This window comes from Cupressus sempervirens, chromosome 3, assembly GCF_028749045.1.
Source record: "Cupressus sempervirens isolate cs-2001-9-10 chromosome 3, ASM2874904v1, whole genome shotgun sequence".
In the NCBI taxonomy this organism is placed as follows: domain Eukaryota; kingdom Viridiplantae; phylum Streptophyta; class Pinopsida; order Cupressales; family Cupressaceae; genus Cupressus; species Cupressus sempervirens.
In genome coordinates, this window is record NC_143120.1 from 510,274,267 (window position 1) to 510,297,258 (window position 22,992).

Genomic DNA, 22,992 nt, shown 5'->3' on the forward strand with positions numbered 1-22,992 from the left:
GGCTGTATTTGGCTCCAAGATTGAAGACTTCGTAATTTTTCTGAAATCTCGTGCTGGTGGTTTGTTGTTTTATGTTTCAAGAAGCTGCTGATCTCCTTTTACATGAATTTTCTCAGCATCTTCCTTTGTATTCATACTGATATACAAAGAGGAGGTATACCACTTACTGTTTTAAATGTTGCTAATGGAGATTGAGTAGGCTAACCAAATTGACACATATCAGTAGTTGGAATAAAAGGAACTTTTAGCCAGTATTCTAAAATACATAAAAAATATAAGTAATTGCTGAAACAAAATTAGTCTTCAGTATGAACTTGATTAATCATGGATGATTCCTCTGCCCATACACTTTACTATTTGTCAAGCAATAGTATTTACTATAAATTGAGCTGCATGCCACAATAGAATGTTCACTTAAATGCAAAACAAGGTCCTTACTTTAACACAAGATATTTAAAAGGCCAATTGGAAAAGGAGGCACCCTCCTTCAATAAGTTCACCTCATTAAATGCTACTATTTCTTGTTATACACTTGCAAGAGGATATCGTTTCTACCTGTATGAGTTTTCAGATCGTGCTACAGTCATGGCAATTTGTGAAGCTGAACCTGGGCAAATAAATATGTATTGAGTCGCATAGCGAGTTACAATACTTTATTTCATAATTCAACATTTATGCTATGGTTGGAGCTATAAATCTGTTACTTTATCCCTGCCCTTGAGTTGGATTTAAATTGGAATTGCTTCTATATTGGGCTTCTTCCAGCATCCTTTCATACAGAGGCTTTATACAGAACCATTTAACTCAAAACTTACTTTAATGCAAAATCCGTTCATTACCTTCACACAAGATGCTTGAAAAGCCAATTGATAAAATCTTAATTATCTAAGTTGCCCGCCACAATAAAATGCTCACTTTAATTCAAAATGAGTCCCTTACCTTGACATAAGATATTTTACAAACCAATTGACAAAGGAGGAGGCACTCTCCTCCAGTAAATTCACCTCGTTGAATGTTACCATTTCTTGTTACACATATCCAAAGATTTCGTTTCTATCTGGATAAGCTTGTTGATGTTGCTGAAATCATGGCAGCTTGTGAAGAAGTGCACATTGCAATATTGTATTTTTGCAAATGTTATGTTTAGGAGATATTCTTAAGCTAATGGTGAAGATGACACATGGTACAAAGAAACTCCATTGCTCTATGAGTTGATTAAAGTCATACAAATTCGCTTAGGTCAGATAGACCTGTTTCTGTGTGTTTTATGAGGTATAGAATCCTATAATGTGCTAAATAGGTGAATTGTGTGATCCCAAAGATGACTTCAAAGTTCCAAGTGCGTGGTTTGCTGTTCAAGATAGACTCTCGTGGTAGGTTGATTTGCTGAAAACCTCCAAGGGGATTTATGCTGTTAGTCAAGCTGTTGTCAACTTTTGGATGATGGATTTTATTTTCTATTTTTTTTTTTTGGTTTTCTAGGTTTAACACTAATGGAGATTTCTAAAACAAAGTGTTAAAAAGGAGGGTTTGAGATAAGTATTAATGTCCAACGAAAAAACCACATGGGTTTATGGGACTGAGCATACAAACAAAAGAACCAACCAAAGCAGGAGCGCCAAATGGTAAACTAATTCTATGAACTTTGTAGACAAGGCTGCAAAAGTGGAATCTGAAACCTTTCCTTGTTTCACCAAATTCAACTAGTCGACAAGAATGGTTCAGTCTTGTAAGGTATTCTAAGAATTTTAACCCTAAAGTAATTCTATGAGCTCTGGAGACAAGGCTGCAAAAGTGGAGTCTGAAACCTTTCCTTGTTTCACCAAATTCAACTAGTCCACAAGAATGGTTCAGTCTTGTACGGTATTCTAAGAATTTTCACATCACAGATGTTTACCTACATCCAAACAATGAATACAATAATGGAAGTGAAGTTTTTCTATGAGAAGTTCAAACTGATTTTGCACAATAGTTGAAAATCCTCCAACTATCAAAAGAGTGAACATATTGATTCCACAATGAACATTCTTATCAAATTTGTCATTCAATTTAACAACTTGAAAGTAAACTCTATTGTAAGCGAGAGACAAGAAACCATGCAACTTGCAAAGATAAGAAACCACGCAACTTGCAAAAGATATTTAATTCACCTATAATTGAATTATGAATTTACTTAAGAAGTGTTTATGCAACCACCTCTCTCTTTACAAACGATTTGAGAGGGGTTTATATAGGTATTCAAAATAGATGAAGGGCCAAGACAAATTTAAGATCAACATCTCTACCCTAATTAGGGTTTACATTGATTACATAGTGAGGACTAATGAAAAATAAACACAACTCAGATTGAACTTTCTTCTTGGAGAAAACATCCCTTATTCTTTCCTTGGCAACATATTTGATAAACTTGGACATGTCATGCATGAAATCATCTAATTGGTGGAGACAGGTGGTTGCCACCTTAACATGCTTATCTCTTTGAATGAAGTTAGCTTTGAACAATTCTTCTTCAATTTTGGGAGTTAGCTATTTTGGAAAAGCATTCCCAAATTGTATCATATTTAAACCTCCTTGAACTTGGAATTTTCTCCCTTTTGAATGCTCTTCGATCTGGGATTTTGGACTTCTTGGTTTGAACTTTTAAATTTGGAGGATCTCTTTGAAATCTTCCGTTTACCTTCCATCCTTCTTCCTACCGTGAAATTTTTTCGTAGTTGATGAAGTCCTTAGTTTTGCTTGTTTTCCCCATTGACAAATATCATCTTTCTTTATCCCATTTGAATTCCTCCTTTTGATCTAAGAAATCCTTGGTTGTTGTAGTATCTCCTTCATCGATGTCCATCCTTGATTGTTCACTTTGCATCATACTTGCAAAACAAAACTGTTAATAACTTATTGAAATGACTTACTCTCATAATTTGGAAACACACTTTCAAGTTTGTTTTTTAAGGAAATTTACCATACTAGGACAATTTTCACCATTGCTTCATTGGTGGTTTCACCCTCTAGAAGTCTACTCTCTCTAATATTCACACCTGTCTCTAGATATTTAAACCTCTTTTTATTAATGCGTAAACTTAACATTTCCCCTTTGAAACTTGGTCCTTTCCTCCTTTAAACTTGGAATTTTCTCCGAATACTTGGTCATTTCAACCTCAATTAGCTTTGAATTCCACAATTTTCCAACTTTTCTCTAGCTCCAGAAAGTGAATCTCATCTCTTGGTTTGATTTGTTTAGCTAGGTTGTCAACACTAAGCCAATTTTTCATTGTGAGAGGGCGGACTGTATCTTGGTTAGTGGGTTCTCTCTCAACTTTCCTTGTTTGAAATCAAGAATTTTCACAACTTCAAAATTTTTGACAACTTTGCATGGGCTTCGAATTTTTTACAACTATTCTAGAAATTTTCACAACTATCTATGGAATTTTTCTTTTGCTTAGTTATAGTTCACTATTGATCAAGGAATTTCCTTAACCAAATTCTTCTCTTGAAAGTTCTCTCTATATGGTGAACTTTTGATGATACTTGAGGAATTTCCAACACACTCCATTGACAAACTTCAGTATGCTTTGAGGATTTTTCACATTCTTCATGATCAAACTTCTCTTGGATTGAGGAATTTCCTCAATGCTTAGCCAAATTTGCAATCATCCTCTTGGCTAGTCGGACTTGGCTTCGAAATAAGAAGTTTCCATTAGCATATTTTATTTAGACGTGTAACGCCCTGCCAAGGGATCCAAAAGAACTAACCTAAAGTTTTACTAAGTTTGCCAAACTTTTTTTTAAAGATAACATATAACAACAATCATAAAATAGCAGAAGCAATAACATACAATCATCCATAAGCAACACATAACAAATTACATTCCTTAAGGATTCCAAGACGTTGAATCACATTTAAATTTAAATAATGCTAAGTCTAATAGATAACACATCCACATGAAAGAATAACTACAAGTTCAATCCATTTAAATAATATACATTTGTTCAAAATGCCACTTGACATTAATTCGGAATGCACAATCATCCACTGTACATGTCACAGGGTATGAAAGGCTGAAACAATATGCATTTATAAAATAGATTACATCATCCCTTTTGGATCCATGAAACAAAATACAATACAATAAGTAAAATCATCCATCAAATAGATATAACCATCCATCATAATACACAAGGATAGAATGAAAGGAAATGTAATACAAGGAACTCCAATCACGACATCAACGAACGTATCTCAATGGTAAAAGTAAAAAGCACTACCACCGGACCTTGTGGTAACCCAAAAAGGTCCACTCCCATTGCGCTGAGGAGATAGTCTCAAGTCCCAAACGCGTTAATGATCCCAAAAATCAAAAGTAATATCTAGGTCAAGGAAAACCCTAAAAGTAGTCTAGCTCAAAGGTTCCAAGATGAAATGACATCTAAACCTAGAGACAAACAAAGACATGTAGGGAATCTATACTGCTAGTGGGCAAGTGTCATTGCACGAGCCAACTCTAGGGTCACTCGACTAGTCTTTTAATCCTCCGATCCCCTAGTAACTCTATGCGGCACTAGTATCCTTTCGTACTGACAAGGCATATTAATGATGCACGGTAGCAACCAAACGTCCTCTCTACTCCCATCCTAGTCTATACTAGCACTCGAGGCATGGGTGAGGAAAGACAAACTCTTATTAGGTTCATTTTACTCTCATTTAGTGTAGTGTTCTCACTTGTTAACTACTTACAATGGGTTACCCGTCAGCCTCTTTAGGGCCTCGACTTCCATTGCAAGCCACTCCTCAACTTAACATATAGATAACCTACCCTAAGCTCAGCAAAGCAAAAAGATCTCAAAAGACCAAAACCCATCAATTCTCTAAACAAGCAACTGACAAGTATAGAAATCACTTAGTCAAAGTACACATTATCAATATGATCATCCTAACAAGACTGATCCAAGAAGGTACGCATAAGTCAAAACATAATAATCATCTATAATCACCAAAACAATATTCCCCGACCTCTGGTACACATCCTAGGACTGGTCAACACTCTAGTCAACCTTTAATTCCAACATACAAGAAAACACTCAACAAACAGTGCAATTCATAGTTTTGTTTGATTTTGAAGACACACAATCTGAGTTTACAGTTAGGTTTAAGTTTCCATTTTGTTGTACGTTTTTGGTCTGATAAAGTTTACTATATTTCTCGATAAGCTAAACCCATTTTCACATATAAATATGAATGCCTCATTACCATAAACTCACAAAACAAACATTATCTCTATAACGATCTTAAATTTTAAATAATAATTATTAAATAATTAGTTGGCAATTATTTAATATTATTAAATTTTAAATAGAGAATTCCATGAATCAATTTCTGTTTATAACGTCCCATCAACAATTAATTAATGAATAACTAAGTTAATTAACTTAATTGTTAATAGCATATATTTCATGAAAACCCTAAATGAATTAACACATTTTATAAATTTAAGGAATTTATAAATAAACATATTAATAAAACATATTAAAAATTAACTTTTAATTAAATTACAATTTAAATAATTAAATTTTAAATAACTAAAACTTTAAATTTTAATTAAGTTAAAATTTAATAAATTTTAAATAAATTAAATTTAATACAATCTTTAAATAAAAACGTACTTGTGATTTTTTAAAATTAAAGCCCGCAGGCTATATGCTGCCATGGCAGCTCTGCTTTCGTGACAGTAGAGTACTACTGTGACAGTATGTTTGCTGTCACGATAGCAGGTTTGTTGTGTGGCCCCTTTAAAGGCCGCCGACAGCCCTTCCGCTACCATGGTAACAAAAAAGATGGGAGGTGGGGGTTTGGTGGCCCCCCCTCCATCCCAATTTTATTTTATATTTTCTTTTTCTTTTTATATATATATATATATTTTATTTTTATATTTTTATGAACATTTTGTATTAATGTTAAACAAAACATCCCCTCCAGAATATATATATATATATATATATATATATATATATATATATATATATATATATATATATATATATATATATATTCTTATAAAAATACTAACAATAATCTGATAGGGAAAATATGATAAACTAATCGAATTTTGCATTCTAACAATTCAATTTCTTCCCAAACGCTTTCTGATTAAAATTATCAACTATTTAATTTACAGGACGTAGGTTTTCTAATTTCTTTTCAATCCTCATATACATATAGAATTTGATATGAATACCAGTAATTTCACAATGAAAGATTCATCATAAACAATATTTGGGAAACAGATTTAACAAACATGATGTAGATAGGAATTTCGAAGAACATAATTCATTGTGCGAATAAAACACAAGACTCTACCTGAATCTGATGCTAATACTCAACCACCTGAAGATTGTGAGAGAATTCTCTTTTCTCTCAAAACCTTCTCTCTGAAAATCTTTTCTCCAAAAATCTTGGTTGCTGCGAAATGAACTCTCAATCTCTGATAAGGAGTTCTCTTCTAAATTTGGGGCATTGATTGTGTGATCACGCAAGGGAACTCGTTGATCACAATCTTTAAACTCTTTATTTACTTTCTGAATATTCATGCACACTTTTTGCAATTTAAAATATCTTATTTAAATTAATTTCTGTTTCTTTCTTTAATTAATTTTTGAAGCGTTTATTTTTTGATAAAATATTTATTAAGTAATAATAATATTTAGCATTTATTTAAAAATGACGTCCTAAATATATAATTATTAAATTAAATGAATATTATTACACTCTAAAATTAGAACTGTAGATTTCTTTTTAAATTTAGTTCTTTTATTTAAATAATTTCTCAATTAATTAAATATAATTAAATATTGAAATTATCTTAATAATTTTCCATTAAATTAAATCATTAAATATTCTTTTGATTTGACTTAATTAACAGAAAAATCACCAAAGACCTACAAGACGAAATGTGAAAACCCATCATAAAATAGCACATACAAGATCAAACTCAAGGGTTATAATCATGAATTTAAGTCATATGATGAATTCAGAAGGGTAATCATCTCAGATACTTGTCCTAATTTTCTAGGACAATTGGTTTTAAGGTTAAGATTTGGACTCAAGAATTTATCTCCCCTCTCTTACCATTGAGATATTGCGATAGGGTACGCTTATTCTGGCAATTCAGGGAAGTCGATACCCGGTACCTGCAATTTGCATAAAATCCACGCATGTACAAGCACATATATTCTAAACTAAAAAGGCAACGGCAGGAAGTGGTGCATCGTGTAGATCCCGACTAGCAGGTGACTACGGCTCCCTTAACCACATCAAAAACATCATACATAACGAAAACATACACGCACACCATACACATGCAAGTATGGGATAAGTATCCATAGAAAACACGTACAAATAATCCATCTAACTAACATCATTAAATAACTGGAATCACTGTAAATAATCATCATCAAAGTGTAATCATGCATACATGAAGTAACTAGTACCGAGTAGTCTCATCATATAATCAACTGAGTATGAAAACAATATCGAATAATCTGGAAAATAATGCTACTAATCATCAAGCATAATCATAAACTAGCCTAAAAGAGTTTGGCAATAATAACTGAAAGTAAAGTAGGGGCAGGCACTACAAGACACAGAAATTTACATGACTTCTTGAGCAGACTTCATGCCTTGATGAGGATTTTGCAATGCCTTAGACAATCTCTCATCTTTTCAAGGGGGACATTATCTTGGTTTGAAAATTTGAGAATTTTTTTCACTATATCTCGTCATTGTATTGACATTTACTTCCTCAAAAGATCAAAAAACAATAAGCTAGAAGAGGACATGAAATTTATGAATGCAGAACACGGAATTTTAAGTCCAATTAAATCTTATTCTAATTACACTTTGCATTCATACGTCCAAAATTCATCTTCAATCCTTTAAAATTTGAATTTTCAATTAAAAATCAGTACTTAAAGTATGAACAAGCAAGGATGGCAATATTTAAACTGCTCCAATTCTGCAAATTTGAAGATTGAGATTCTGATTGGAATGAAAATATCTTCCAAATCTGCATAAATTCGTTAAAACCTGTCAATCAGATTAGAAAACCCTTTGAAAATTCCAAGAAATGATTTTAAAATCGCCTCTAAACTTGAAATAGATTGAACTTTTGAATAGAAATACGTGAGCAAACATGAAAATTTCAAGAAATCGTCATCAATAATCTTGGAGTTCAATCTAAAAATCACCCAAAATCTCTACCTTACTCTGAAATCTGAAAAAGTATTTCTATCTCCAGGGCTGCAATTTCCTATTTGTGAATGAATACAATGCTGATCTCTTATATTTATGGGAACCAGTGATATCAAGAAGGGATGAACTTACTTTTTTTTGTGTTTTGTTTTTTGATTTCTTTCTGTTATCAAACCTGGTCAATTTCTCCTAGAGAAGCTTTATTTATAAAAAACTTTTTTCCTTTTTCTCTGAGATTCGGTTTTCTGTTTGCTTTGTTCTAGGAGCTCATTCCAAGTCTATCCTTTATGTGTTCTCTTAGAAGTTCCCTTGACTTGATTCCTTTTGCTTTCTGATAGAATTTCTCATTCCAAGTCGATCATTTATCTTTGCATTATCCTAGAATTTCTTTGTGTGGGTGAACTTGGTTTGGACTTGAGGAATTTTGAGCTTGGAGGGTGGAATATTTACATAAAACATAACATTTCAGTATAAGAATTTCTTATACTTTTAAGTTATATTTTATATAAATATTGTCTGGATTTTTGAGAGTGGTTTCAGATGTTTAGGAGCTATAATGGAGATTTTGGATTTTGGAAGATCCTAAATTAACTTCAGACTTCCAAATTTTAACAATCAACATGCTTCCATGAGTGCTCTTTCCCACAACCTTCCTTGACATATGGTACTTAAAGTGCTAATTATGAAAAGATGTATAACAATATAAGACATAAATATGAAGTTTATGTTCACCATGACCGCTATTGCTAGTTTAGTTTTATATCTATTGCTAGTTTAGTTTTATATTGCATTGAACTTAGAACAATAAAAGAGATATAAGTTCTAACTTCTATCAAATAAATTAAATAATCACAAATTAAAGATTCAAATTCAGAAGTCATATATATAAATTTATTAAACGTATGAGTATTACTATCTCATCAATGTCATCATAAAGATAATTACATCAAGTAGCATCAAATATGATATGATCACAGTGTTCAATGTTTAATCGTTCATATATCCAAGTCTCAAGATAAAAAACAAAATCAAAATGTCAAGGTCCAAGGGCCGCCAAAATGCAGTAGAGCCTAGAGGCCTCTAATCATCCTTGTCAAGCTTAGGCTTAGGCTCAACAAATTCATCATCCAAACTCTCAGACTCTCCAACGTGAGAGCCGTGAGAGGAACACCAACCAACCTTGCATCAGAAGCATCCTCATCCTCATCAACCTTTGATGACTCCTCTAGCTCTACATCCCATTGTGTTGCACAACTCTCCTTGTACACACGTGTCTTGCAATCATTGATACACAAGGGTTAATGTCCAACCACTAGCTTCTGTGCTCTCTTAGAGGTAAGTTTGTTCCTCTTAAGAGAATGGGTGAAGCTATAGGTAGACCAATTCCTTTCAGAAGCTGAAGAACTAGATACCTAAGATAACAATCAAATGACTAGTATGAGAATGAGAAAATTGAAATTCATGCTAAAAGTGAAATTGAAACTGAAAACATATATTTTCAATAATTAGAATTTAGGTTCTAAAGTTGAAGAACAAGAAACTTGAGATAGGAGTTGATTTGGGTCCATGACATTTCCACCACAAAAATGGATCTTCTTGTGCCATTGTTTTTATGACCGCCTTTTGCTCTAGCTACATAACCCTTTACCAAATTTGGTCCACCCAAGGCAAACCTTCCAAGCTATCACACAGTCATACATCCTATCAATGCACTAGAAGAACACTGTTCCTAAAATTCAAATTTGAAAATGAGTAAATTAAAAAATTAAAGATTCATAACTATAAGTGTAAGTGAACTAAGTTTAACTTCTAACTTCTAAGTTCTAAGACATAAAGATGATTAGGATCACAATGAGGAGCATGAAAACATGATAAATTGATAGTAGATTACCTCATCATCGTTCAATGGTGCAACTCTCCTAGGCCTAGGCATGTACCACTTTGGATTTAGTGCATAGGCAACCATTGTTAAGGGAGTGTTGAGGCTGTCCCATCTACACTGAATAATAAGCCAAATATGCTCAGTGTAGAATGCTAAAGTGGGGTCCCTTTCTTGCACAACTGCCCTCATTTGGCTAAGCATAGCATCAGTGCACTTGTACACCTCTCCAAGGCTAGGTGCATCCCCATCCCCATATTTGATGACCTCGAAAACTGGAGTGACGATAGTAACTATGTATTTTGCATCACTCCAAAATACATCACTCTTTACTATCTCTTTCACCTTCATCCCCTGCTTTGTCTTGGATCCGTCCCACCAGTGCCACTCATTCATCATAACCATGAGTTGTAATGACTCCTGCAACTCAAGCATTTTCACCAAAAGAATGATGTAGGATGCTTATTGGGTCTCACCTGGTTTCAAGAACTCCTTTGTGAAGCTCTTGAAAAGGGCCTATGATGTGTGGTGATTGTGATAAACACCTTCACATCTCTAGCATTGCTCACTACTTCTTTAATCAAGACTATCTTCCCCATGTCCTATAGTGCATTGTTCATGACATGCACACAACATGGAGTCTCCCAAATATGTTTGTATGCTGCCTTAACATGTCTCCTTGCAACTTTACACACAATTGCTACATCTGTCACTACTTTGACCACATTTTCTGGCCAAACCTCCTCAATAGCTGCTTGGAAGATGTCTTCTTTTGATGCCTTGAATAGTTAATAGCCTTGATAAAAAATGGCCTCTCTATGCATGTAATTATGATATTGATGAGTGGACGGGTCCTAATGTCCGTCCACCCATCCATGATGTTGCTGCACCCATACTCCTCCCAATGTGGCCTCATGTTCTCTATTTATATACCAATCTTGGCATACTCTTTATCCAAGACTGTAGTCCACAATTTTTGCTCACCTAGTGGCACAAATGACATTCTGCCTCCCATTGCCACTGATTGCATCATCTACAAGAAGACCATGTCACATGAAGAGCTATGCCATGTGAAAAAATAAATCTACCAATGACATTAGAGCTCAATCTCCTCCTTCATGTAGACATTAAATAAATCAGCTATAGTGTTACTTTCAAAGGACACCTTTCTTTTTCCCTTGCTTGATTGTGCTTCAACCATAACATTGGATGTGGAAGGAGGACCTAAGGCTGCACCTCCAAATGATGTAGCTCTTTGCTATGATCTAGGAGTAGGAATACCTAGCTGCCCTTACTCATGAGCTTGCTGAAGTCTTTGATTCTATTGCCTACAAGTTAAGGTGGTAGGTACCTCAACTCCCAAGTCATTTGGAATACCCCCAAAGCTTGGTGAACTCAATTTTGTAATGCAATTTTTTTGATTTCTTCGAGAACTCACATACACCCACACCTTTTCCTATCTAAAAGAGAAAGTGTACATTCACTCTATTGATGCTACCAAACCATTCTGTCCCACAAATGTTGCATTTCCACTTCCTTGTACCACCATTTGATGGTGTTTGTGCAGTTATCCTTGTTACAAACTATCTACGAGGAGATTAGGATTATAACTACTTGTAGCCCACTTGCCAAAAGAGTGGAGGGACAATCTGTAGTTGGTGGACCAGGTGGCAAGTTATCTACTGATTGAGATTCGCTTTCCTCATTCTCTTCATCATGTTGAGGGTTATAATCTTCTTGGCTGCTATGAGAATGGGCTTCTAATTCCATCTCATCATCAATGTGACTTGACTCACTTGAATCATGACCTCAGGAGCTCATTTTCGCACTTCATTTCACAAAGTGAAAAAAATAAAAATAAATACATGCTTGCAACCTATGCCCTTTTTCAAAATCACAATTTTTTAAATTAAAATTGAAGTAAAAAAAATTTGGAAATGAAACAACAAGCATCTACTAAAATCTAGAAATGAAATTCAAGTAAAAGCTACAAACTAGAAACTAAAAACAATGAACTTGACTTGAAAAATCAGAAAATAAAATAAAAAAGCCATGAAACTTGTACCTTTTGCTTGAAAAATATCTTAAACATCTGAAAATTTTTTCTTCTCCTCTTCTTGCTCCTTCTCACTCCTCTTTGCTTTCCAATCACTCTCTTCACTCAAACATGCACCCTTTTATGAGCTCTTCACTCTTCTTCTTGCTGTTGCAAAAATTGGAAAACCATGAAATGAATAGAAATGAGAAAATGTAGAGGTTTTATGGGATTTCAACCTCTAAATGGGCCCCACATACCCTAGGGCTAAGAAACAAAATAAAAAATCATTATAAAACATTTTTATTTTTTATTTTTTAACTTTCCAACTCCCCCAAAATGAGGGACATCTGTCCGTCCCCTGGAGGGGTTGAGGGACTTTTCCCCATTCCCCTGCCTCCATAGGCGACACGAGGAAGACACCCGGTTCCCGGTAAGACGATGACCCAATGGTGGCGCTGCTAGGGATGCGGGAATGTTGTCCCCTCATCCCAAGGGTGTCCATGTCTTGGGTGTGACAGGGAAAAATGGTGGGGACGTGTCCCCGTGTTACTATGATAGTAAATATATCAGAATCAATCATTTCATAACAGTAGACACTTATATCTTCAGAATTTGCTTGAATATTATCAATTATCATTATAAGGAAGGACTACTAAACTAATAATCCCTGCATTCTCTTAATAGCCAAAACAAGGGGTCATTTAAGTGGTCTTAGAGCTTAATCTTGTCATCATGTGAATAGGGGTTTATGCAAACCTATCAAAGAAGAACAAAGGTCACCATGAACAAAAAAACCAATGAGATGAGATCCTATATGGAACAAACAAACCAAGTCCTGATAAGTCAAATGGAAAAATCAAACCAAGCTCTCCTTTATAAACGATGTGGAATCAATCAATAATTTGAAGAGCTATCCTCCCCATGGAAGGGACACTAATCTGAATCATTCAGAAAATAATAATGTGCCATCAGCTTCTAGGGTACCCAACCTCCATTTTTATGTAGAGATGCCGAGAAGAGATGAAGGTTTAGAACAATCAATGAATAGCATTGAGGACATTACAAGAGCTTATGTGAATCCCGAGCCCCACAAAGTAGAGAGGTTATATCATTTAGAGAATTTTATGAAGGCAAACAACGAGAGGCACCTAGGAGGGACATAACAAAGATCTCAAACACAAAGTAAAGAATGTAACACTTCCAAATTTGGACGGATCAAGGAAAATCACAGCTCACACATGGTTGCAAAAATTGAGTACCTTCTTCACCTTAAGTCCCATGACAAAAGAAGACACACTCCAGCTTGCAATACTCCATTTGGAAGGAGCAACACATGATTGGTGGCATCATGGGTTTATTTCCCTGGGCCACCAAGATATAAACTCCCATGGGAATGTTCTCAATGACTTATTAATAGATTTGAAGAAAGGGACCCCAAATGGTATTTCCAAGAGCTAAACCCACCTCAAACAAATTGGAACCGTGGAGGAATTTGCCCACCAATTCTAAAGGTTAATTGTTATGGTCCTAAATCTTTCCCAAAAGAGGCTCACTTTATGTTTATAGGACTTAAAGACTCCACCAAAAAAATTGTAAAATCATTTGAACCCCAGTCATTAAAAAAGGCAAAGAAAGTTGAGTCTAATAGAGTTAAGGAAAGATGTATGAATTTTCCAACCAAGGTACACACCGAGTATGAAGGGTCAAGAAAATGTGATAAAGGAAAAGCATGCTATTTTTGCAAATAACACTGTAGTACTAAGCACCAATGCTAAGGCAAAGAAACTCTCAAGCAAAAAAAAGACACAATGAAGAAAGACTTATGTTTCAGGTGCAAATAACTACAAGTGTCAAGACACAAGTGTGGGAAAAGGAATCAAGTCCATAGAATTGAGGCAACATCTAACAAAGAAATAAGGTGGCTGCATAAGAAAACAAGACATGATACAAGAGATCCCAATAGTATCCAATCACTAAATGAAGGGGAAAAGTGATGGAGTTTTGAAGAAATCCAACCCTAGCTATGACAATGGTGCACTAAGTTTAGAATAAAATCAGAAACGAATACTAGAAAAGAAAGACAACAAAGTGGACTAGATATACAAATTCATCCATTTCAAATTAGTTGAAAATTAACAAATATCAGTTCTATATCTGAATCAACCGGTAAAACTTGTGAACAAGTAAGAATTGAATATCAAATTAGAGACTAGGATTTTGTAACAAAACAAGTAGCTACAACATATTAATGCAAATGATTAGTTGTATTTACTCATGCTTAGAATCTTCTCTATTCTTTTTATGGAACTAAGAAAAGATCACACATTCTAGAGGTTTGGTAAGAGATAAGTCTCGACCATGACTTATAAAGATGGATAGATTATTAAGATAATATCTTATACTTTCTATAATAGTCAACTACTTGTCTGTAGTCCGTCTTTCAGTCTAGATAGGAATGTTTCCTATCCCGTCCCTTTTTTCTTCACTCCAGATAGGAATGTTTCCTATCCTGTCTCTAGTTTTGTTTCTAATTCCGTCTTCAGTCTACGTTGTTTCTTTTAGAAAAGAAACAACGTCCTTGTAATTCTTTATAAGGAACACATTTGTTCCTCTGTTAATCAATGAATCATCCGGAAATCCGTTAATCTGCCAACTCTTCTTGAATCTTGTAACATGGTATCAGAGCTATTACTTAAATTTTTTCGAAAAAATTTATAATTTCTTTGTGAAATTATTTGTTTAAATTTTTTCAAAATTATTTTTGTTGAATTTTTCTAAAACCCGCTTAGGGTTTTCGGCCTAGAGAAATTCCCGAACTCGGGTCTGCCTGTGTTTGTTTAGCACACTCTAGCCCCATTCATCCATGCACATTGATCCTTGAAGAAAAATCTGCCATTTTTTATCAAGAAATCTGAAGTTTTTTCAAGCTTTTTTCAGCTAGGGCCTTTTTTTTCGAAACCCTAATTTTTGGGGTCGAAAAAATATTTTGTTTGCACATTCTTGGTGGGTTTTTCGAGAACTCAACTGGGTTGTTGTCCGTTTTTTTTGGGTGCCTCGATTTTTGTGCCTCAATTTTCGAGCCAGCGGATCCAAAAAAACGACAGCAGATTCCTTCTGGGTTTTTCGAGCTCTCTTCTGGGTCATTCTCTAATTCTTCTAGGTCTTTCGTATTTTTGCCTTGAAGAACGTGCCTTCATAGATTTTCACAGGTTTCTATTGAAAAACGTGCCATGGCATCTCTGACAAATATTTTGCTCGAACATAATTCCAAATTCAATGGTCGCAATTATGGAACCTGGAAGCAACGCATCATCGTAATCTTCGAATATCGAAACACCGATCAACTTGTTCTGGGTGTTAGGCAGCGTCCGACTTCTTCGGGTCCTGATCAAGGCGAAGCTGCATTTTTCGCCTTCTGAATCTATTTCTATTTTTTATGGGTTTGTTGATTTTCTCCTCAAAAATCATTTCAAGTTGTCTGTAATACGCAAGGTTGCGTGAGATTTTGGGTTTGTTGATTTTCTCCTCAAAAATCATTTCAAGTTGTCTGTAATACGCAAGGTTGCGTGAGATTCTGGGTTTGTTGATTTTCTCCTCAAAAATCATTTCAAGTTGTCTGTAATACGCAAGGTTGTGTGAGATTCTGAGTTTTACTGTTTTTTCCACAAAAACGAAATTTTGTAATTGCAACTTATTTTGAGTCATAGCACTCTTCTGGCAAAGCTTCTTGGTTTCAGCATTCTGTAGATCCAGGGAGGGTCTCAGTTATCACAGAATGTTCCGACATCCGTACGTTGACCATTAAGGGAGGGTATTAAGATAATATCTTATACTTTCTATAATAGTCAACTACTTGTCTGTAGTCCGTCTTTCAGTCTAGATAGGAATGTTTCCTATCTCGTCCCTTTTTTCTTCAGTCCAGATAGGAATGTTTCCTATCCTGTCTCTAGTTTTGTTTCTAATTCCGTCTTCAGTCTACGTTGTTTCTTTTAGAAACAACGTCCTTGTAATTCTTTATAAGGAACACATTTGTTCCTCTGTTAATCAATGAATCATCCGGAAATCCGTTAATCTGCCAACTCTTCTTGAATCTTGTAACATAGATGCTAAAGAGATATCCATAGAGGTTTGGAAAGAGATGAAGTCTCTACCAAGAATTATAAAGATGGATAGTTCCAAAGGGATATCCATTGAGGGCTTAGAAGATATCAAATATCTCCTAAGGATTATAAAGTATAGTCCTAAAGGGATATCCATAAAGTCTTGAAAAGAAATAATGTCTCTACCAGGAATTGTAAAGATCGATAGTTCTAAAGGAATATTCATAGAGGCTTGGGATGAGATAAAGTCTCTATAAGGATTATAGAGATGGATATGTCCTAAAGGGAAATTCATAAAGACTTGGAAAGAGATAAATCCTCTACCAAGAATTATAAGGGATGGGTATGACCTAAAGGGATGTCCATAAAAGCTTAGGACAAGATAAAGTCTCTCTGAAGATTATGAATGTGTCCAAGAAGGGTTCCATTAGGTCAGGATGAGATAGAGTCTCTCCCAGAGATTATAAGGATTACTCATTAAGACCCATTATGGGACAATATAGTGCATATCAAGGAGTAGGAAAAATGCTACAAGAAGTCAACATAATTTCTATTTTTTGAATTATTCTTAAGGCTTAATTTGATATTATTTTGAAACATTTTTATGTTTGACTATCAAATATTGTCGTTTTCACCTCAAATTGAATTTTTCTGTCTAGGTTATTCAAACTTGCAAACAAGATGATACCAAAGTTGCATAAGAAACACCAGAGGTTCAAATTGCTTGAGGACAAGCAATATTTGGGAAGGCCAGACTCTCATGTCCCCTCGTTGAATATGAATTCAATATTAAATAATAAAACAAATGAATAAATAACAATATTAATATAATATTTTATTTTCCTCATAGATAAACAGCCTAAGCGTTGATACATCATAAAGTACATAGATGCATCCCAAGAATTAGCTCTTAGTCCCAAGTTACATTCTTTTGCCTTCCTTTTAGGTCATTCCTCTTCATTCCCTTCTTCTTCTGCCTTTGATATAGATCTGTATATAATCTAAGCCTTACATGTTGCATTTATGTTAAGGATAAATCACTTATGCCCCCAAACCAGATCGGTATACAATCTAAGCATTACATCCTTAATATTATTTAATAATAATAATATTTAGAAAATCTATAATAAAATAAATAAAAATAAAAATAATTTGAAAATATAGATATAAATGAAAAGATAAATAACAAATATAATAAAATATAAGTATCATCAAACTTTGGAATTGACCATTAAAGGAATCGGCACAACACAAAGGTTTGGTCATTGCAAGTCTTCGTAAGCCATCTCCCTTTGGCATATTGTGGGTGACATGAAATGCATGGGTAGATGATTTCTTTGTCCAACGATATACTGTTGTGGACCCACTTTCTGAAGAATTCTATATTGAGTGCGATTAATTAAGTATCACAATTAACAAAAACTAATCACAGATCATCCAAGAGATACAATCTTAATTATATAATATCTATTAATGGAAGTTGATCTATGGGAAGACGTGTCGGGCTGGAAGAATCAAGGGTGACATCTTCTAGGTTCCCTGAGTATAGATATTTAGGGACATACTTTCAGCGTTGGAGAGGAGGAATACATACAACAGGATACTAGAAAGAGAAGACAATAGAACTACGAAGCTGGAGTTAATAAAATCAATGGTAGAAATAAGTAAAGTCCTCGAAGACACTAAGGATAATATCCAAGACATCAATTATCATCCAAGCATAAAAGACAGGAACAATCAGAGTTAGGAAGACACGAGGAAGTCAGCCAACTCATATCTAAGTAAGGCAAATTGGAATCCCATCACAGTCAGCAAACTAAGGAAGAATCCAAACTATACATTGTCTACAGAAACTGGAGCATCGAATTTGCATTTGCCCTTATATATTGAACTTGTGATACCTGAATGGTATGCACAAAAATTATGCAAGGCTGATCAAGATATAAAGTAGATGTTGCTGACGGGATTTTCCATTGGACTTGGATGACAAAATAGAGACAAGCAATTCGATTCATCTTTTCTTAGTTATCTCCTACAGATCTGTTCTGCTTAGAGCTAACTACCAATGAGACATTTCGGCTGCAAGCAATTAGAATCTTAATCAGAGACGGCATCTTCCAAAGGACATCATATCTACAGGTCAGAGCAGAAAACTGTATTGCTGTAATAGATACAACATAGCATATTTGTTGCTGCCAGTAGTAGAGTTCCAGTACTCACATTAGAAAGATTCATTGTATATCTGATATCGCTGTTATAATATAGTAAATATATCAGAATCAGTCATTTCATAACAGCAGGCACTTATATCTTCAGAATTTGCTTGAACATTATCAATTACCATTATAAGGAAGGAGAACTAAAGTAACAGTCTCTGTATTCTCTTTATAGCCAAAACAAGGGATCATTTCAGTTCACTTCCAACATATGTAATAAACCAGAAAGTGGAAATCTAATAGTGGTTTTTAAATTTTGATGAACTCTCTTAGAAAATAAATGGACCAGGATCAAGCACAAGATAATCTTTATGAGAGAGAGGTAGGGTGAGAGGTTGAGAACTCAATACCCAATTGAACTTCATCTTGTCCCTTATTTTATTTGTAAGTTTGCACATACAGATTTTCTATGGGGGGTAATATATGTTATTAAATCTAGAAACCTATTCAAGTTTCAAATGCCTTATACTTTTTTGTATTGATGGTTCTTTTGAGAATAGAATTACACACATACATGTGTATTTTTGCTTGTTTTCTCGCATCATGTTGGTTTCTTGCATGACTGTCTTTGTCCACTTTAGTTTGCAGTTGGGAATATGAAATGTTTTAATTAACATTAACATTGCTTCACCCAGAGGTAATTGGCAGGACTTGGAATTCAAGGAGTACAACTTCAATGCTCTTGGGCAACCTATTGAAGGTGGCCATCTACATCCTTTGCTTAAGGTAATGCTTCCACCATATTTCAGTTGCTTTATGTTTACTCTGCTTGGGAAGAAACTTGAACTATGTTATTTTAGTAGATACTGTCCTGGAAAAGTTTTAAAATGTATTTGATGATGCAAAATGTCTGCTTCCTTCTTATAATCTTCTTTATATAATACATTGTAATATATGACAAAGAATAACATGGTTTCTAATGGGTGAGAATTATTTTTACTCTGCTTGGGAAGAAACTTGAACTATGTTATTTTAGTAGATACTGTCCTGGAAAAGTTTTAAAATGTATTTGATGATGCAAAATGTCTGCTTCCTTCTTATAATCTTCTTTATATAATACATTGTAATATATGACAAACAATAACATGGTTTCTAATGGGTGAGAAGAAAATTGCTTCCTTTACTATTCAGTTACTGTCTAGTACAATTACAAACAGTCTTTACAACTGTTATAAGTCAATCTAAATTAAAGTAAATTTGAATAGGTGCATAGATTTAATCATTGGCAAGTAAGCTGCTGCTATGAATTGACATTGTTGCATTCTTGCTCCCCTCTGATATGAGTTATATGTCTGCTCTATCATTTTTCATTATGCCACTTTCCTTCTGCAGTAATGCCCAGTAAACTAACAAATTGTTGATCAACAATAATAAATAGTTTGTGGTCAACAATGGAGCATGAACGTACTTGGTCTGAATAAAAAGGAGGTTTGCTGGGGAGGGAAAAAACCTGAACTTTTATATTGAGGAAGAATCTCACCAAGCTGATGACTCAGCATCAGCTGCATATGCCCGAATATAGAATATATTACGATGTAATTGGTAAAATACTTGCTTAATATTAACAGAGACCAAGAGGTCAATATATACAAAAGAATAAAATGATGTTTCCTTAGGAAACGATCGTAAAGAATAGAAACATTCTATTCTAGCTAAAAGAAAGCTAAAGAAAGCTAACAAATAACTATAGACTAACTAATATTAGAAACATTGTAATATTCACAATAGATTACAAATAGATAACCATTAACTAATAATAAAAGTTGTAAAAACCCTTTCTTATTCAAGACTGGGAAGCTGTGAGAAGCAACTTTGGTTTTCCTCGTTTTCTGATTAATTTGGTTTTTGAATATATATATACTTTTAACATTTCAAACATAAATGATAATTTCCAATTCCTTACTGAAAGTAATGGTAACCATTCACCAAACTTGAATCAAGATTTTTATTTAATTAAATTTCAAATCAATACATATGATTTATTTAATTAAATTTCAAATCAATACATATGATTTAGAACCTGGCGGCTATGTGTGGCACCCGCTTGCATAAATGATATCCCTAAAATCGCAGGTACAACCTCCAAAATGTAAAGCGGCTCTTTCAGAATGTATAGCCCACCTGCCAATGAAGTTCGGCCTCACAATGAAGCTCCTGCAATATATTATCAGACGGCAGGCCTGTATGATGCTGATGGCTTACCTAGAAATGCAGCTGCAGACCCTTTAATGTGCCAGAAAATGGGAAATGCAGGCTAACCACAAATGAGGATGCTTAGTGCTGATGCGTGGCTCTTAAAATATGTTGCTGTGAGTGTCCATTCAGCTTCCAGGAGGCAGAAGAATGGACACAGGTCATAATGACAGTCGCCTGCAGACCCAAGATGAAACACCGCCCCAGTATGGCACAATTCCAAGCTCCTTAAAATGCTGCCAGCAATATGCAATCTTCAGAAATCAATAACGTCCTCCAATATTCAGAAATTTGCAGATCACCACAATTGAAGACGCTCACAACCAAACTCTCCTTAGACATAGGAATACTGTAGGAGAAATATGGCAAATCCACTATACTTCAGCAGTGGAATAAAACACTTCTCAGATACAATGATGAACAATAGAGAAGTTAGGCAATCTTAGCGACACCTCAGCAACTAAATTGCAAGTGCAATTCTCAGAATTTCCAACCCTTTTACATCAGCAAGGGCATATAGTTAAGAGCCCAAGAAAAAAGCCACAAGGCACAAAATCAAATATATAATCAAGCATGCTTTTTCTTAATGAAAAGAGCTCTCATTTATAAGCTTTTCGTCGGCAAAAGTTTGTATAGAATTCCACATCAAAAAACATGAAAGTTTCCCAAAAGAATTCAACACTAGAAACTTTCCAACTTGCTTTTTAGAAATATCTCTTTAAGTCATTATTTATAATAATATAAACATTATTATAATAATGCAACTTAATGAATAAATAAATAAGAACTCATGTAATTATTAACCTGATCAACCACAGGTGACAACCAATTGCCAAGCCATCCACTGCGCTGTTAAAATTAACAACTGCCCAAAATAGACTTACTAAAAATAGTAAGTAATCAACTGAGACCCCAAAAACACCCTGTCAGCTCATGAGGGTCGCTATGATGAGCTAACTCAATCAAGTGCATAGACTGGCCAAAAACGGGGACATTACAAAAGCTTATCTATTATCATAAATGGTTAATCTATTCACAACACCAAGCTGTCCTCTAATATTCACAATAGATTACAAATAGATAACCATTAGCTAATAATAGAAGTTTATCTATTTTTGTAAATGGTTAATCTATCGACAACACCAAGCGTTAGACGAAGAGGAAATTTATGATCTGATAAAGAGGCTAGTGAAGGGACATTCATTTAATGAGAAGTGACAAAAAACCTATAGTAACGGCTAGATTTATGTGGTGGGTACTGCATTGGAGATCTGTGACAAGTCTTCATTATATCTCAAAGGCCTAAATCCAGTATAATGAAACATCTATACCACATGAGAAGAATATAAGCAATATATCATATATCAATAGAATTGCATGAGAAGGCAAATTGTAATTCAAAAATGAGAGAATAATTGATTATATTCACATAATAATGAAACGAAGTAGAATATAGAATATATTATGATCCAATTGGTAAAATATTTGCTTAATATTAACATAGGTTGAGGGTCAATATATGCAAAAGAATAAAATGATGTTTCCTTAGGAAACGATCGCAAAGAATAGAAACATTCTATTGTAGCTAAAAGAAAGCTAAAAAAAGCTAACAGATAATTACAAACTAACTAATATTAGAAACTTTCTAATATTCACAATAGATTACAAATAGTTAACTAATAACTAATAATAGAAGCTTATCTATTATTGTAAATGGTTAATCTATCCAGAACACCAAGCTGTCTTCTGAATTTAACAAACTTATCAGGACCAAGAGGCTTGGTGAGAATGTCTACAATCTGATCTGTGGTAAGAACATATTGCAAGTCTATTGTCCCGTCTTCAACCAATTGTCGTATGTAGTGATGATGAACATCCACATGCTTGGTTCGTTCATGGAAGACTAGATTCCATGCTAGTTTGATAACGCCTTCGTTAAAAACAAAGTGGTCGGTCCTGTTGGTGACATCTGAATATCCCTAAGCATTTGACGAAGCCAAACAACTTCACAACCTGCTTTGACTGTCCCTCTATATTCAGCCTTTGTAGAGGTGAGAGAAATTGCCTGCTGCTTCTTATTGGTCAATGTGACGACATTGGATCCCAAACAGAACACATATCCAGAAGTTAACTTTTTGTCGTTAACAAAGCCTGTCCAATCTGAATCTGTGAACCCACAGAGTCTAGGATTATAACTTCGAGAGTAAAGAAGTCCATGATCTGAAGTGTCCTTCACATAATGAAGCACACACTTTGCTACCATCCAATGATCAACCTTAGGAGCTATCATAAAACGTGAGATGTAGCTGATTGCGAAGCTGATA

The 22,992-nt window shown here is 34.4% G+C and overlaps 1 protein-coding gene across 1 annotated transcript in view; it reads left to right on the forward strand.

Moving 5' to 3' along the window:
• Window positions 1-22,992, forward strand: part of LOC149567416 (phenylalanyl-tRNA synthetase, putative / phenylalanine-tRNA ligase) — a 100,470-nt gene that overhangs the window by 20,080 nt on the left and 57,398 nt on the right. Inside the window, exon 7 of the mRNA XM_089820594.1 lies at window positions 19,111-19,201. Coding sequence (XP_089676720.1) covers window positions 19,111-19,201 — 91 coding nt within the window. The remainder of the gene's footprint in view (window positions 1-19,110; window positions 19,202-22,992) is intronic.